This window comes from Orbicella faveolata, unplaced genomic scaffold (assembly GCF_042242905.1).
Source record: "Orbicella faveolata isolate gen_17 unplaced genomic scaffold, um_ofav_v1 contig_35, whole genome shotgun sequence".
NCBI classification, from domain to species: Eukaryota; Metazoa; Cnidaria; class Anthozoa; order Scleractinia; family Merulinidae; genus Orbicella; species Orbicella faveolata.
Window position 1 is genome coordinate 21,790,001 of NW_028301564.1, and position 12,500 is coordinate 21,802,500.

General features: G+C 41.6%; 3 protein-coding genes across 5 annotated transcripts in view; all 3 read right to left on the reverse strand.

Moving 5' to 3' along the window:
• The window catches only part of LOC149103751 (UDP-glucuronosyltransferase 2B1-like), a 7,938-nt gene extending 7,319 nt beyond the window's left edge, over positions 1–619 (reverse strand). Inside the window, exon 1 of one of the 2 annotated variants that reach the window (XM_089273261.1) lies at positions 437–619. In XM_089273261.1, coding sequence (XP_089129387.1) covers positions 437–580 — 144 coding nt within the window. In that variant the 5' untranslated portion in view covers positions 581–619. The other variant, XM_089273262.1, reaches the window with a different exon arrangement.
• Positions 620–2,293: 1,674 nt separating this feature from the next.
• LOC149103752 (uncharacterized) lies at positions 2,294–3,929 on the reverse strand. Its single transcript, XM_089273264.1, has 2 exons — positions 3,683–3,929; positions 2,294–2,868 (listed from the first exon to the last, which is right to left on the reverse strand). The coding sequence occupies exons 1-2, from the start codon at positions 3,927–3,929 to the stop codon at positions 2,324–2,326; spliced, it is 792 nt and encodes a 263-aa protein (XP_089129390.1). The 3' UTR covers positions 2,294–2,323.
• A 1,761-nt stretch (positions 3,930–5,690) lies between these two features.
• On the reverse strand, positions 5,691–12,035 carry LOC149103753 (UDP-glucuronosyltransferase 2B1-like). 2 transcript variants are annotated; one of them, XM_089273283.1, is made up of 5 exons: positions 11,852–12,035; positions 9,202–9,811; positions 8,872–9,078; positions 8,024–8,312; positions 5,691–7,444 (listed from the first exon to the last, which is right to left on the reverse strand). In XM_089273283.1, exons 1-5 carry the CDS (start codon positions 11,993–11,995, stop codon positions 7,162–7,164), a joined length of 1,533 nt encoding a protein of 510 aa, XP_089129409.1. In that variant the 5' UTR covers positions 11,996–12,035; the 3' UTR covers positions 5,691–7,161. The 2 variants fall into 2 exon arrangements, with proteins under 2 accessions (XP_089129409.1, XP_089129410.1); XM_089273284.1 differs by lacking the exon at positions 11,852–12,035 and adding an exon at positions 11,368–11,412.
• Between the last annotated feature and the right edge of the window lie 465 nt (positions 12,036–12,500).

A 12,500-nucleotide genomic window follows, 5' to 3' on the forward strand; every position in this document is an offset into this window, starting at 1 on the left:
GACCCTTGGCGACGAGCTCTTTCATTAATATTAGCGAGCAGTATTCTTAGAATTAACTCTAAATGCATACAGTACCTCATGGCCCTTGGAGACGAGCTCTTTCATTTAATATTTGCGAGCAGTTTTCTTAGAATTAACTCTGGATCTACACAGTGCCTCATGGCCCTCTGAGACGAGCTCTTTCATTTAATGTTACCGAGTTGTATGCTTAGAATTAACTCGGGATGCATACAGTACCTCATGGCCTTTGGAGACGAGCTCTTTCATTTAATGTTAGCGAGCAATATGCTTAGAATTAACTCTGGTGTATACAGTACCTCATGCCGCTCTTTCGTTCAATATTAGCGAGCGGTATGCTTAGAATTAACACTGGATGCATTTTCCTTTCTCAAATGCGAGCAGTATGTTTCGAATTAACTCTAGATGCATACAGTACCTCATGACCCTTGGAGGCAAGTTCTTCCATTATTTGCCTCATGGTAATGTATTGTGACCCTCCGATTAGCCAGAAGCCGGCAATCCGAGCCGAAGAAGCCGTGTTGAATGCGAGTGAAAGAAGGAGCAACGACAACAACGCCATCTTAGATCTTGCACACGCAACACATCACACAACGTAAGTACTTTTTAAAAAACATTGCGTGACTAGTACTTTAGTCACGTAGGAACAGGAAGGACGGCGCTCATGCTTTAGTAGTGTCCACCTCAACTTTATCGGCTCGGATTGCTGGTTTCTGTGCCGAACATAAGGCATATTCTGGAAGAATTGACTCGCCACTGGGGGCGGCATAGTCTCCTCCGCAACCGTTTTTGGGACGTCACGCAACGCATTGCAAAACAAAAACTAGTGAGGCAATCTCAGATAGTGCAGAGTGTAATGTATAGCTCTGACGCAGTACTCATAACACAATTCCTATACAACCCCTGCCATTCACTCCTGGTTTGTATTGACTTTGCTAGTCAGCTAGGGATTTTGATGAGACATAATCGTAGCAGAGTGTATGTTTGATGTGTGTATTTTCATTCACAGTCCAAGAATAACTTACAGTTAATTACCGTTTGTCAAGACAGCTCTCGAATTTTATTGTTGTGTTTTACTTCGATTTTTGCTCATTTTGAATTAAATAATACATTTAGGCAGCGAACGTGACAATGTAACTCTTCGCGAAAACGTTTGTAACTCGAAAACACACGGAAGATGAGCTTGCATTCTTTTCAGAGCCGGAGATAAATGGGAGAAAGTTGAATGTCGGGCGAAGAAATGGAAGAGGAACGATTTGCTTTATTTAAAACGCAAAGTTTCTTTTCACCGATAAACAAGAACTAATCTAATTATCAAATAGTCACGGAACAGCACGTTCTGTTGCCACCTTTGGCGTTAACAATAAAACCACTTATATTTAAAATACACACTGATATCGATCAATACAACTGAGAAGCGTTTCAACGAGAGGTATTGAAAGTAAACAGCGCTACTTGACCGAGATTATATCCTTCATCGGTGAATGAGACCCGTCAGAGACTGATAAAATTTATGCTTTCAGTAGGTGCCACGGAGTCTGTAGCAATATTTGAGCAGTCTCCTGCGTTTTTTTGTACAATTTGCCAAGTTTTGATGCCACCTACTCTGGAGAGTTTCGGCTGGGGGTATGAACATTTTGGTCTCTTTGATAGAGGCAATTTAAGGATGAAATAAACGCGCTAGTGTAGTTTGAAAACAACAGATGATATTTCTTGAACCAAGTTAAGCGTTTTTCCCAAAGACACCCAGTCACCCTAGCATTCTTGTATCGTGCTAACAATGCTAGAACGCATGCGTATGACGTATTAGGGTTCTACCACAAGGAAAAGCGCTCAACGTTAGTGTGTGATCTCGTATGAAATGTATCTCTCACCTGATACGTAGTTGACACTAACGCTTATTAATCTGCGCATGCGTTTAGCGCAAATATTGGTTTTGTTCTAAAAAGAAAAGTGCCACAAGGAGAGCAAGGGGCTTTCTGAAACAAATATATAGCTTTTTTAAATACGTAAGAAAGTAACGTAGGTACATACACGACCCATTTTACGTGGTGCTCACAAGTACTTACCCATCTTACCCCCTTGCTGCACGCCTAATTAATTAAGTGAAACTAATCAATTATGCAAACATTAAAGTTTACACCTCATTGCCATATTGCCATAGTGCCTTATTGAAATAGTGCTTTAGCGACGTTAACTCCCAAACCATCCCAATAGTCCACTCTGCACTAACAAAACAATAACAGTAACAAAAATGCCCGAACTAAGTGTGCATGTCATTGAGTATGACCAAGTTCAATGTATTTTACAGTTTTACAGCTATCAATCGACAAAACAACGACTGCTCTTTGGTTCCCCTTGAGTCAAATGGTGGTTTACCATTCCTGCTTGTGTAAGAATGATATCTTTGCAAATGCTCCGCCGTTACCAAGTTGGGGTCAAAAACACCGTGTGTGCTTACTGAAAGCCAGCCCAGAAGGCTCTCGATGCTTTCGAAAACATGTTGCGCGCTACGTATTCCGTAACTCTTAAAGATGTGAAATCCCGCTGAAGAACAGTATCGATCGATCTTGGCCCTCTCTTCCAATTGAAACATCTCGGAAATTAAGCGCTCCTCGTTCTCGGGATTAAGCTCCTTATAAGCGCTCAGTACAAAGGGATGAAGATTGTCTGCGTACTGAGCGGCCATCTTCCCTCCACTTCTAAGACTTGCAAAATTATTGTTGAGGACTGCTTGTTTGTTAGAGATCCAGTGGATGACATGGGTACTGAGAATGATGTCATGCGATTCCGAGCCAATCCCTGGGAAGTTTGAAGCGCTTCCTTCCACAAATGAGAGATTCGTGACTTCTAGGCTTTTGTACATTATGCTAGCATTTTTTCGAGCATTTTAGTGAGGCAAAAGCATTGAGCATTATTCGAGCATTTTATTGCCATTTTCCCGGAAAATTAATTTTTTTTCCGAGAAACTAAAAAAGAAATTATTTTTCTTAAGGGAAATAGATGCAACCTGATGCTGCTGCTGTCAACACACTTCGCTGTGTTCCCTTTTTTGATGCAGACAATGTCATTGAACCTCTTCAGCGTGAGCTCGCAGCTTATGAAGCTCTGACTGATGACGTTGCAAGAGAGATAAATGTGCTGGAATGGTGGAGTCAGCATAGCTAAGAAATACCGAGTTGGGCAAGTGCGCGTATGTAAGCAGATCCTCTTGTTGCAACCATCATCAGTTGCATCTGAAAGGGTTTTTTCACTTCTCCAGAATTCCTTCAACAATCGACAAGAACAAGCGTTAGAAAATTACATCGAAACGTCACTAATTTTACAGTACAACAACAAATAACTTTCTAGAGATAGTCAACTACTCTCTGTTCTTAGCCTGGTAGATGATTTCGACGATTATGTTTTTTTGGCTGTATTTATGAACTTGTATACGTTGTTGTTATTACTTGCAACACTTGTACGTTTTTGTAAGTGTTAACAGTTAACACCATGTGAAAAATGTTGAAATTAATTTTAAAAAAAACGTTTGTATAATGAACATTATCCGAGCATTTTATTGACTTTTTTGGGGAGACCGAGCATTTGGGAAAATTGGGGCGTTGAGGTGGAGCATTTTAGCGAGGAAGCAGAAGCATAATGTGCAAAAGCCTAGTGACTTCACCGTAAGAGTGCTGAGCCCGTCGAATTCGCTCCTTGTCAGGATCAACAGCTACAACCTTTCCCTCGGGTCCTACAAGCTCAGCCAGATATGCAGACAGCTCTCCTGTACCGCCGCCTAAATCCAAGATGGCGTCTCCAGCTTGAGCACAAACATCCTTTTGAATGAACTTTTCACCGACCACTTTTTGCACGGAAAGCGAGGTTTGTTTGTATCGCTCGGCTGCGTTACTGCTGAACAGATTTTCCATTAATAAACTGTAGACTACGACAGCTAAAGAGTGCCAATTTCAAAACGAACAGTTTTGGTTTGATTTTCACTAGTTCGTATCACTCTGCGCCTCAGATAATTTACGACTCCTACTACGACTTCATTGCTAGTGGTCAGTAAAAACCGGCCATAAATAATTAGAGTCCTTTTACAAATTGTGCAACAGTTTTGAGAGCTGGGGGTCTGGAGGGGTACACCTCTACCTTCACCAAATGTTCTAAGGGGTACCCCAATGAAATTGCTTTTGGTAAAGGGTCAATCAACCGATGGTATTACAGTCGAACCCCTCTTAAGCGGCCAGTTCAGTATCAAAGTCCTGAAATTATTGCCAGTAAAGTATTGTAAATGAAACCTACATTAAGGCGGGGGTACACATAAATTTAAGTGAAATTTTAGGAAGTTTAAAGAGGGATTAGAAGAAAAAAACAAAGGGTGTTTGAACACCACCAGACAGTTGATTGCACCCCCGAAAGGGCACCCCGGGTTGGTGGGCAACTGTTTGGTGTACGTCTACCAATTTTTAACTTCAAATTCTAATTCTAAAACAACATCAAATCTTCAAAATTTCCTATTTCCCTAAATTTTACTAATCCTTTGAGAAAAACTATTTATCCCCAAATATACCCAAAAATTACCAAAAAATTTACAAAACAGCCCAAAACGTAGCTACGTGAAATGAACAGAGAGATTTTTGACTACTTGAAACGTGAACGAGACATGTGCATTCAAACCATAATACCCAGCAAAAATACGGCCCTCATGTTAACCCCCGCCTTAACCGGCCACCTTTTGGTCGTCCCGATGAGGGTTCTTCTATTGTCTTCACCCCTATTAAACGGCCACCCAGAATTTAATGCTCGTAAATTAACTTTGTTTTGGAAGAGGCGATGGCAGAAAAGACTTTGGAGTAAAAGGTGACAACTGATTAAAACATTCAAACACACGTTTATCATCGTCTTGAATTTTAGAAATTGACCCGATGGTGAAAATATTCAAGCTGAACAAACCCCTATTAAGCGGCCACCTCCCATTTCCTCGAGGGTGGCCGCCAATAGCGGTTCGACTGGATGTTCTGACAGTTTAATTAATGCTATGGAAATATACGTATTAGGTCTTATTAGTATGGACGTTTACATTTGTTTACCTAAACCTCGTGGGGTTCAATCAAAACCATTTCTCGGCATAGACTTACTGTGTTCGCAGAATGCAGTTCACAATCTTGGGGGTCCTGTGGTTTCAAGGGTGACTTCTTTTGAGACTTCTTCGTCGAACGTCTGCTTTTTCTTCGAATTCGCCATTTTACATTATGCGTTAAGACTATCGCGCACCTCGTGGTTTTCGTAGTGGTCTGAGCAAGTTTAAGCATTGTGAAGCGGATTTCTAAAGCTAGAGACTACCGCGTGTTTTATAGTTTATTTTATATGTTCACGAACACGACTTAGAAAAGCCTTGGCTTTGGGAGGTTAACCATGGGAACAGCTATATTTCATTGGCTGTAGTTTGATTTCATTTGTTGATTAGCTCCAGTCGCGACAGATAGCGCAGTCTTTTTCCGGTGGAATATTGTTCGCTCGAATATTCGCTATGTTCGCTGGAATCTTTGGAAAAGTACACTGAAGGCAAGATCATAAATATCATAAATGTTAAGTAGCATAAATATTAATTGTTAATACTGTTACGCAATATACGTAGAAAGTATCCTTAATGTAAGATCCATAAGAGTGCGCCTGAACAAAGGAAGTGCAATGTCAAAATACCGTCTACTTTTATTCATCTGGGGAAATATTATAAAATATAATTAAAATTATAAAATATAATTACATAATAAAAAAGGCCAACCGACGTCTCTAAGCTCTCAGGTCACTAAAGCGCTGCGCGGTGCTCCTTCCTCTGACAATTTCACAGTATACTGCTCACTTGTAAGGCCAATTCTAAAAAATGTTCGTGCAGTCTTGTCGCTGTACCTTTCTGACACCATCGAAAGGGTCCAAAGGCGTGCCCTTCATATTACATTTCCAGGCTTATATTATAGCGAGACGCTTCGCATGGCTAACATACAATCCCCGCAGGAAAGAAGAGTTTCTGCGCGCCGCAAGTTTATTTGTACTTTGACTTCAGGGAATCCTGTCTACAAGCTCGTTACAAGTCGCATACCCTGATGTACAGACCAATCACTCATCGAGACCTAGGAACTATCCATGCCACAGCCACCAATAGGTTTGGTGACGTCGTCACATACAAGTATGGCTCGGTTGTGACACTGTAGCTTCAGTTGGTAGTATAGTGATATGCGTGATTATTGTATTATCATATTTGTACTGAAGTATAGTTGTTAGTATTATTTATTACTGACCAAACCTGTAATCCAGTACGTATGTATTGCACGAGGTTTGAGTAAACATATTATCAACTTCAAGCCAGCCTTACGTCAACTTGACGTATGGTAGCGTCGGCTTTAAAAACCTTAAACGACATTAAATTATAGCGTTAAGTTGGGTGACTAAACTTCTATTTTTCTTGCATCTCTGTCTTCTCTATCCTTATGCTGTGTTTAAGGTAATAGCCCTGTCTTAGCAATAACACTCTTTGAAATATCTTGGTGGGTTTATGAACTGGCGGAAATTTCCATTGCAGAAAGCAAAAAAAAAAAGGAAAAACGAAAATGAAAGTAGGTAAAAGAAAATAAAATGAGAGAAAAAAAATAAACCTCTTGACATCCATACATTTAAATCATTTTCGAGAGGCCTTGATAGCATTTCAGGTGGCTACACAATGAGCATACAATGTAGTTGAGTACGATGACAGTAATTAAGTAAAGGAATGAAAGATTGAATAGTTTACCTTTATCTCTTGTTGACAACTCCCAAGCAAACCTACGGGAAAAACCACTGCTCACATGCCCAACAAAACACTAGCGCTAATCTCGTACCTAGGCCTTCGCTTCTTTTTGGAAATTGCTTAGTATCTGCACGACGTCCATTTTAAGACGCAACTTTTTGCGAAGTTTGAAATAAATTCTGTGGTTCTGGTTAATAGCCACCTTAACCTCAATTAATATCTATATCATACAATCTCCACTGCATTTTTAAGTCAACATTTACACTGACATTTTTCTTGACACATAGTTTTTCACCTATAACGAATAACTTAAAAACATTTTAAAAGCTCTTGTTAAAGTTTTATCAAGGCCCACACCGACACTTTTCCATCATTTACTCCTCCTTAGTTTTGATATCACTCTTTTTACAGCACACACGACACAGGCATCTACATGCCAGTCGTATCACCATGACAACCATGATAACTATAGCAACAAGAAAAGCCATGACGTCAAGTAAGTAGTACTGATACCAAGGGATGTCTAACACTTGAGCTCTGAGGTGCCGGGCTCCACCATGTCTGAGTACATACTCTACCCAGTCGCAGATTTCTTGGAGGGGCGTTTGTCGACGATCCTTTAACAGGCCAGAGATGTGCATTGCTTTGGTTTTGAACCTAAAGATAAAGGAAAGTTCTACCATTTATAGTGGTAAGGTGAAGTCTGTATACAAGCCAAGTGGCCCATCAGGCCGGCGCTTATCTCCGGTTCCAGTTATAAAAAGCGACCAGGAGGGCTAGGGCTCGAGCCCGGACCGCTCGATCCGGAGACGAGCACACTAACCATGAGGCCATTGCACCACAGTCAACACATACAAAGCATAAAATCAGGTGGCGGCCCTCTCTCTGCCAACTGTTCAATCAAACACGATATCTCACCTATTCTAATGAGCAGTTTAGGCAAATAATTTGGGTAATGTTGTTCCGCAACACCTCAATCCGTACCTCTTCGTCTCCCTAAATTAACAGCTCCACTGGAGACTCAATAATGTCATGAGACATATTTTAATTCTCTTGTTAACAGCCATGGCATCTTGCTCAACACAGTTTACCCAAACCAAGACAAGATCAACGTAAGTACCTTGATCTTGTCTTGCCCAAATCCAATTGGAAATTTCTAAGGAAAAGACCCTGGGAACCACATTGCAGCTTACCGAATGTCAACACTAAACATGGACAAGTGAACAAAATACCTACTTTGGTTCACCAATAACACGCTCAATTGTCTCCAACAGCTGTTGGGCATCAATGCTTTTATAATCCACAGCTAAACCAATTCCAACATACTCTGCTTTCTTAGCATTACTTTGCTGATCCACGTACAAAGGAAACCCTACCACAGGAACACCATGATACACAGACTCATAGAGACTGTTGTGTCCCATATGGGAAACAAAAGCTTTGATGTCCTTGTGACCTAATAGATCATTCTGAGGTAACCAGTCCACTGCTCTGATGCTTTTGCCAAGGAATGGTGGAATGTAACCTGCCGGAGAAGAGAGGTTCTGATGTCAATTATGTGGCATGCTCTCACTAAATAAAATAAAAAATAAAATAACAGGAATTTACAGTGGCACATCCCACGGAGAGGCTCTTCGTACACTGTTTCCAGATCGAATTGGAATTTAGCAGTGTTAGTATCGGTTCTTGTGGAAGAAGGAAAACGGGAGAAACCGGAGAAAATCCCATGGAGCGAGAACCAACAACAAACTCAACCCACATATGACACCGAGTTCAAGATTCGAACCTAGGCCACATTGGTGGGAGGCGAGCGTTTTAACCACTGCGCCATCCCTGCACCTCAAAATGAGCCTGTGAAGTAGAACCTGCGGAGTAGAGCCTGCGGAGTAGAATCTTTTGAGCGACGTTGTTATCAATTTGAATGCAACAGGCTTACGCATAGTAAAGTATAAAACTATGCTTTCCTCAGCCTCCCTTAGTTAAATGTTCATAAGATGTACCTAGTACTTTCAAATAGTCCACGAGGTACCCACTGACTATCGCTAATTACGGGAAGTAGTTCCTTTGTTTTACTCCACTATTACCTTTGAGTCTCCACACCACTCGCTGTTTCAGCTTCCCAAACGCTGTAGCTAACATGTCTACCACTGGCTTTGGAAGATTTGAAGCTACGTTTGATCCAAAGGAAACAATAATAAAACCATGGCCCCCTGAATTACTGACAAATTCTTCTAAATCAGGGGGGAGAGGGTTAGGTTCTCTGGCATTTGGTGGTCCAACCATAACATTGCCTGTGGAATATAATCCCAACAGAAATAAACATTAACGCTAACGATTCTTTATTCGTCATTTTCAAATAGCTCTGGACAGTGTCCCCCTCCTGTCTCCACCCCCATAACGTCTCTTCCTCTCACCTGGCAACAGAGGTTGTGGGTATTCCAAGGCAAAATCTGATGTACTTATAAGAAGATCAGCATTACTAACAGCTTCCTGGAGGCTTCTCTCAGGGTTGATGTTGTACTTGAGTTTCAGGGCACTCATTGGTCTGTTATACGCCATATATACCAACAGCTTCGCTGCGAAGTACGCTCCCAAATTCACCACACGTTCCAAAAACTTCATATTATCGGAAAATCCTGTAAAAAGTTGTGGAACATAAGAGACAGGCATTGGTACCATGTGGGTAAACACGAACGCTGCAGTTAGTGGAAGAGGCAGAATTTCCACTCTTGGAATGTCAAAGCGTTCCCCAAGCATTACTGCAGGACAACGTGCAACACTGTCATAAACAATGATATCGACCCCTTTCAGTTTCTCCTGCAACTCCGTGCTCTGTAAAAATCGTTCGCACATAGTAACCTGTGCCTCACTCACTTTCTTCAATAACTGGAACTTGTTTCCTTCCATTTCAAGCCGGGCCAAGTCATACTCGAAGAATTCTGATTTGTATGGTACTTGGTAAATCGTGTGCGCCACTTTCTCACTGGGCTTGATTCTACAGGACGAGGGAACAACCAAAACAACCTAAAAGCCAGAAACACAGCAGACGTAATCAGCTGAACGTCGGTGCAGGAACTACACCATGCATGGGCCAGAGTTAACTGGCCCCTGTGGGCGGAGTGGGGGCGGGAGGAGGAGAGGGTGGGAGGTTTGAGTATCCCATATCCCGCTAATTTTTGGCCTAAATATCCCGTATTCCGAACATAATCAGTTTTCCTACTGGATATCCCGGGATATCTGTTCTAAATATTCCATATCCAATAATTTTTTTTTCCCAAATCTTCTGTATCCCGTTAGTTTTGTAGCTTAATATCCCATGTCCCCAAAACCTCTAATAGGGCCTATTTTTAGGAAGCTAGTTTCAACTGGAGTGAAATCCCTAGTTTATAAACCCGTTTAGAATCCAGACGAAATATTCTAGCCTTTGCCAGTGAGGTGGCTGTTGTAGTCCCTATAAAGAATTGGCGCTGATTTACGTTTAGTAATGGTACGCTGGAGTTAATTCTCTAATAAAGTCTCTATTGAACATCATGTTGACCCACAATTGAATAATAACGCAGACTGGTGTTGACACAAGAAAGAAAGAAGTGAATAGAATAAAAAGCGGTCTTTTGATGTCTGCAGTGAATTGTGCTAGGTGACGAGGTTGTCAGATTTCTTTCATTCGCTAATTTGTTTCTATAGATGAATGTTTACTCCGCGTTTGTTTTCACGATGGAGTCACTTTCAGACGTTGATCGCGACGTTTCCACTGCACTACTTCATGGGAACGAGGATGATAGTGGCAAACTGTTCCCGCTACAACATAGAATCAGTGAACCCATATCCGCTTCGTGAGCACCAGCTTTTGTACCGCCAACCATGCGTCCTATCCGCACACACGAAGGGGATTTTTAAGACAGAGGGCCACTAGTTTATCAGTTTATACTGTCATGTGTCACGCTCTCGATATAAAGTTGATTGATTGATTGATTGATTGATTGAAGGGGCTTGTCCCCACTTGACGTTCCCTTGCGTGAAATTATTGAATATTCAAATGCACAATTATCCCTCTTTCTTTGAGCTTCCTTCGGTCATTCAATCACAGTAACTTTTGCCGAATTAATTTTAACTTCTTAGATAAAAGTTTCTACTTTAAAACGTCAAATCTAGACATAACGTGACGCTCATTACTCCGATGCGTGAGCCAAAGTTCATGTGAGATAAAGTTGTTCCGCCAGTCAGGGTTACCTTACCTGTCGAGACGAGACAACTTTTGATCGCTCACCCGAGTTATCTCGCCCACTGAGACGAAATTGCGCTTCTCATATGTAAACGGTTGGTTGAATTTTTCAATTAAATAAGTGAAAAGTTAGCTCGGTCAGGGCAACTGTCTTGGGCACCCGAGCCCTTAAAATATTGGTTGTTCACACTGGAAACGGTAAGCATAAAAAGTTCTCAATATTTCGCTCAGGTTCGACTATTTATGAGAGAACATTCAAGAGAAGGTCAGAACTGTTGTCAGCAAGGTGCGCAGAGCCTGAATTCGCTAACCTCTGGCGAGCAGTATTCTTAGAATTAACTCTAAATGCATACAGTACCTCATGACCCTTGGACACGAGCTCTTTCATTAATATTAGCAAGCAGTTTGCTTAGAATTAACTCGGGATGTATACAGTACCTCATGGCCCTTGGAGACGAGCTCTTTCATTTAATACTAGCGAGGAGTTGCTTAGAATTAACTCTGGATGTATATTTGTTTGTACCTCATGACTCTTAGAGACGATCTCTTCCGTTTCAAAATAGCGAGCAGTATGGAGTAACTCTGGATGTGTACAGTACCTCATGGCCCTTAGAGACGAGTTCTTTCGTTTAATATTAGCGAACGGTATGCTTCGAATTAACTCTGAATGTGTACAGTACTTCATGGTCCTTGGAGACGAGCTCTTTCGTTTAATATTAGCGAACAGTATGCTTCGAATTAACTCTAAATGTATACAGTACCTCATGGCCCCTAGAGACAAGCTCTTTCGTTTTTAAAATGCGAGCAGTATGTTTCGAATTAACTCTGGATGCATACAGTACCTCGTGACCCTTGGAGGCAAGTTCTTCCATTATTCGCCTCATGGTAATGTATTGTGACCCTCCGATTAGCCAGAAGCCAGCAATTCGAGCCGAAGAAGCCGTGTTGAATGCTAGAGAAAGAAGGAGCCACGATAACACCGCCATCTTTGTACTCTCTACGATACGCGATTACCATACCGGATGTACCTTAAAATATTGCGTGACTAGTACTCTAGTCACGTACGAACAGGAAGGACGGTGCTCATGCTTTTGTCCCGGGTTGGGGGGGGGGGGGGCGGGGGGGGGAGGGGTTACTCCCTTATATAGGCTATATAGGTATGTGCGGCCCCAAAGGGTAGGGTTTTTCAGCCGTTTTGGTCATAAATAGGGTATCGAATTTGGCCATGTTTGGTCTTAAATCGGGTTTGGTTTTAGCACTCTGGTCTTATATTGGGTAATGTTTCTTAGAAGTTAGTTTTTCATCATTATCAATAAGAGCGTCAACAAAAGCCCTTCATAACTTAAGTTTAGGACAACTGTGCCAGCTACAAAGGTCATAAATAGGGTATCGATTTTTTGGCCAGGTCTTAAATAGGGTAGCACAAGGCATATTCTGGAAGAAATTTGACTCGCCACCAACCGTTTTTTGGGATGTCACGCAAAGAAATGC

What these genes read in the sequence shown, in the direction of transcription:
- LOC149103752 (XM_089273264.1), bottom strand. Translation starts at nt 3,929, where the DNA reads ATGGAAAATCTGTTCAGCAGTAACGCAGCCGAGCGATACAAACAAACC. An exon ending in ACGGGCTCAGCACTCTTACG is followed by an intron (nt 2,869 to 3,682) that starts GTGAAGTCACTA and finishes ACAAAAGCCTAG; the next exon opens with AAGTCACGAATCTCTCATTT.
- LOC149103753 (XM_089273283.1), bottom strand. Translation starts at nt 11,995, where the DNA reads ATGGCGGTGTTATCGTGGCTCCTTCTTTCTCTAGCATTCAACACGGCT. An exon ending in TTGCCTCCAAGGGTCACGAG is followed by an intron (nt 9,812 to 11,851) that starts GTACTGTATGCA and finishes TCTGGCTTTTAG; the next exon opens with GTTGTTTTGGTTGTTCCCTC. An exon ending in CGTGTTATTGGTGAACCAAA is followed by an intron (nt 7,445 to 8,023) that starts GTAGGTATTTTG and finishes CTTTATCTTTAG; the next exon opens with GTTCAAAACCAAAGCAATGC.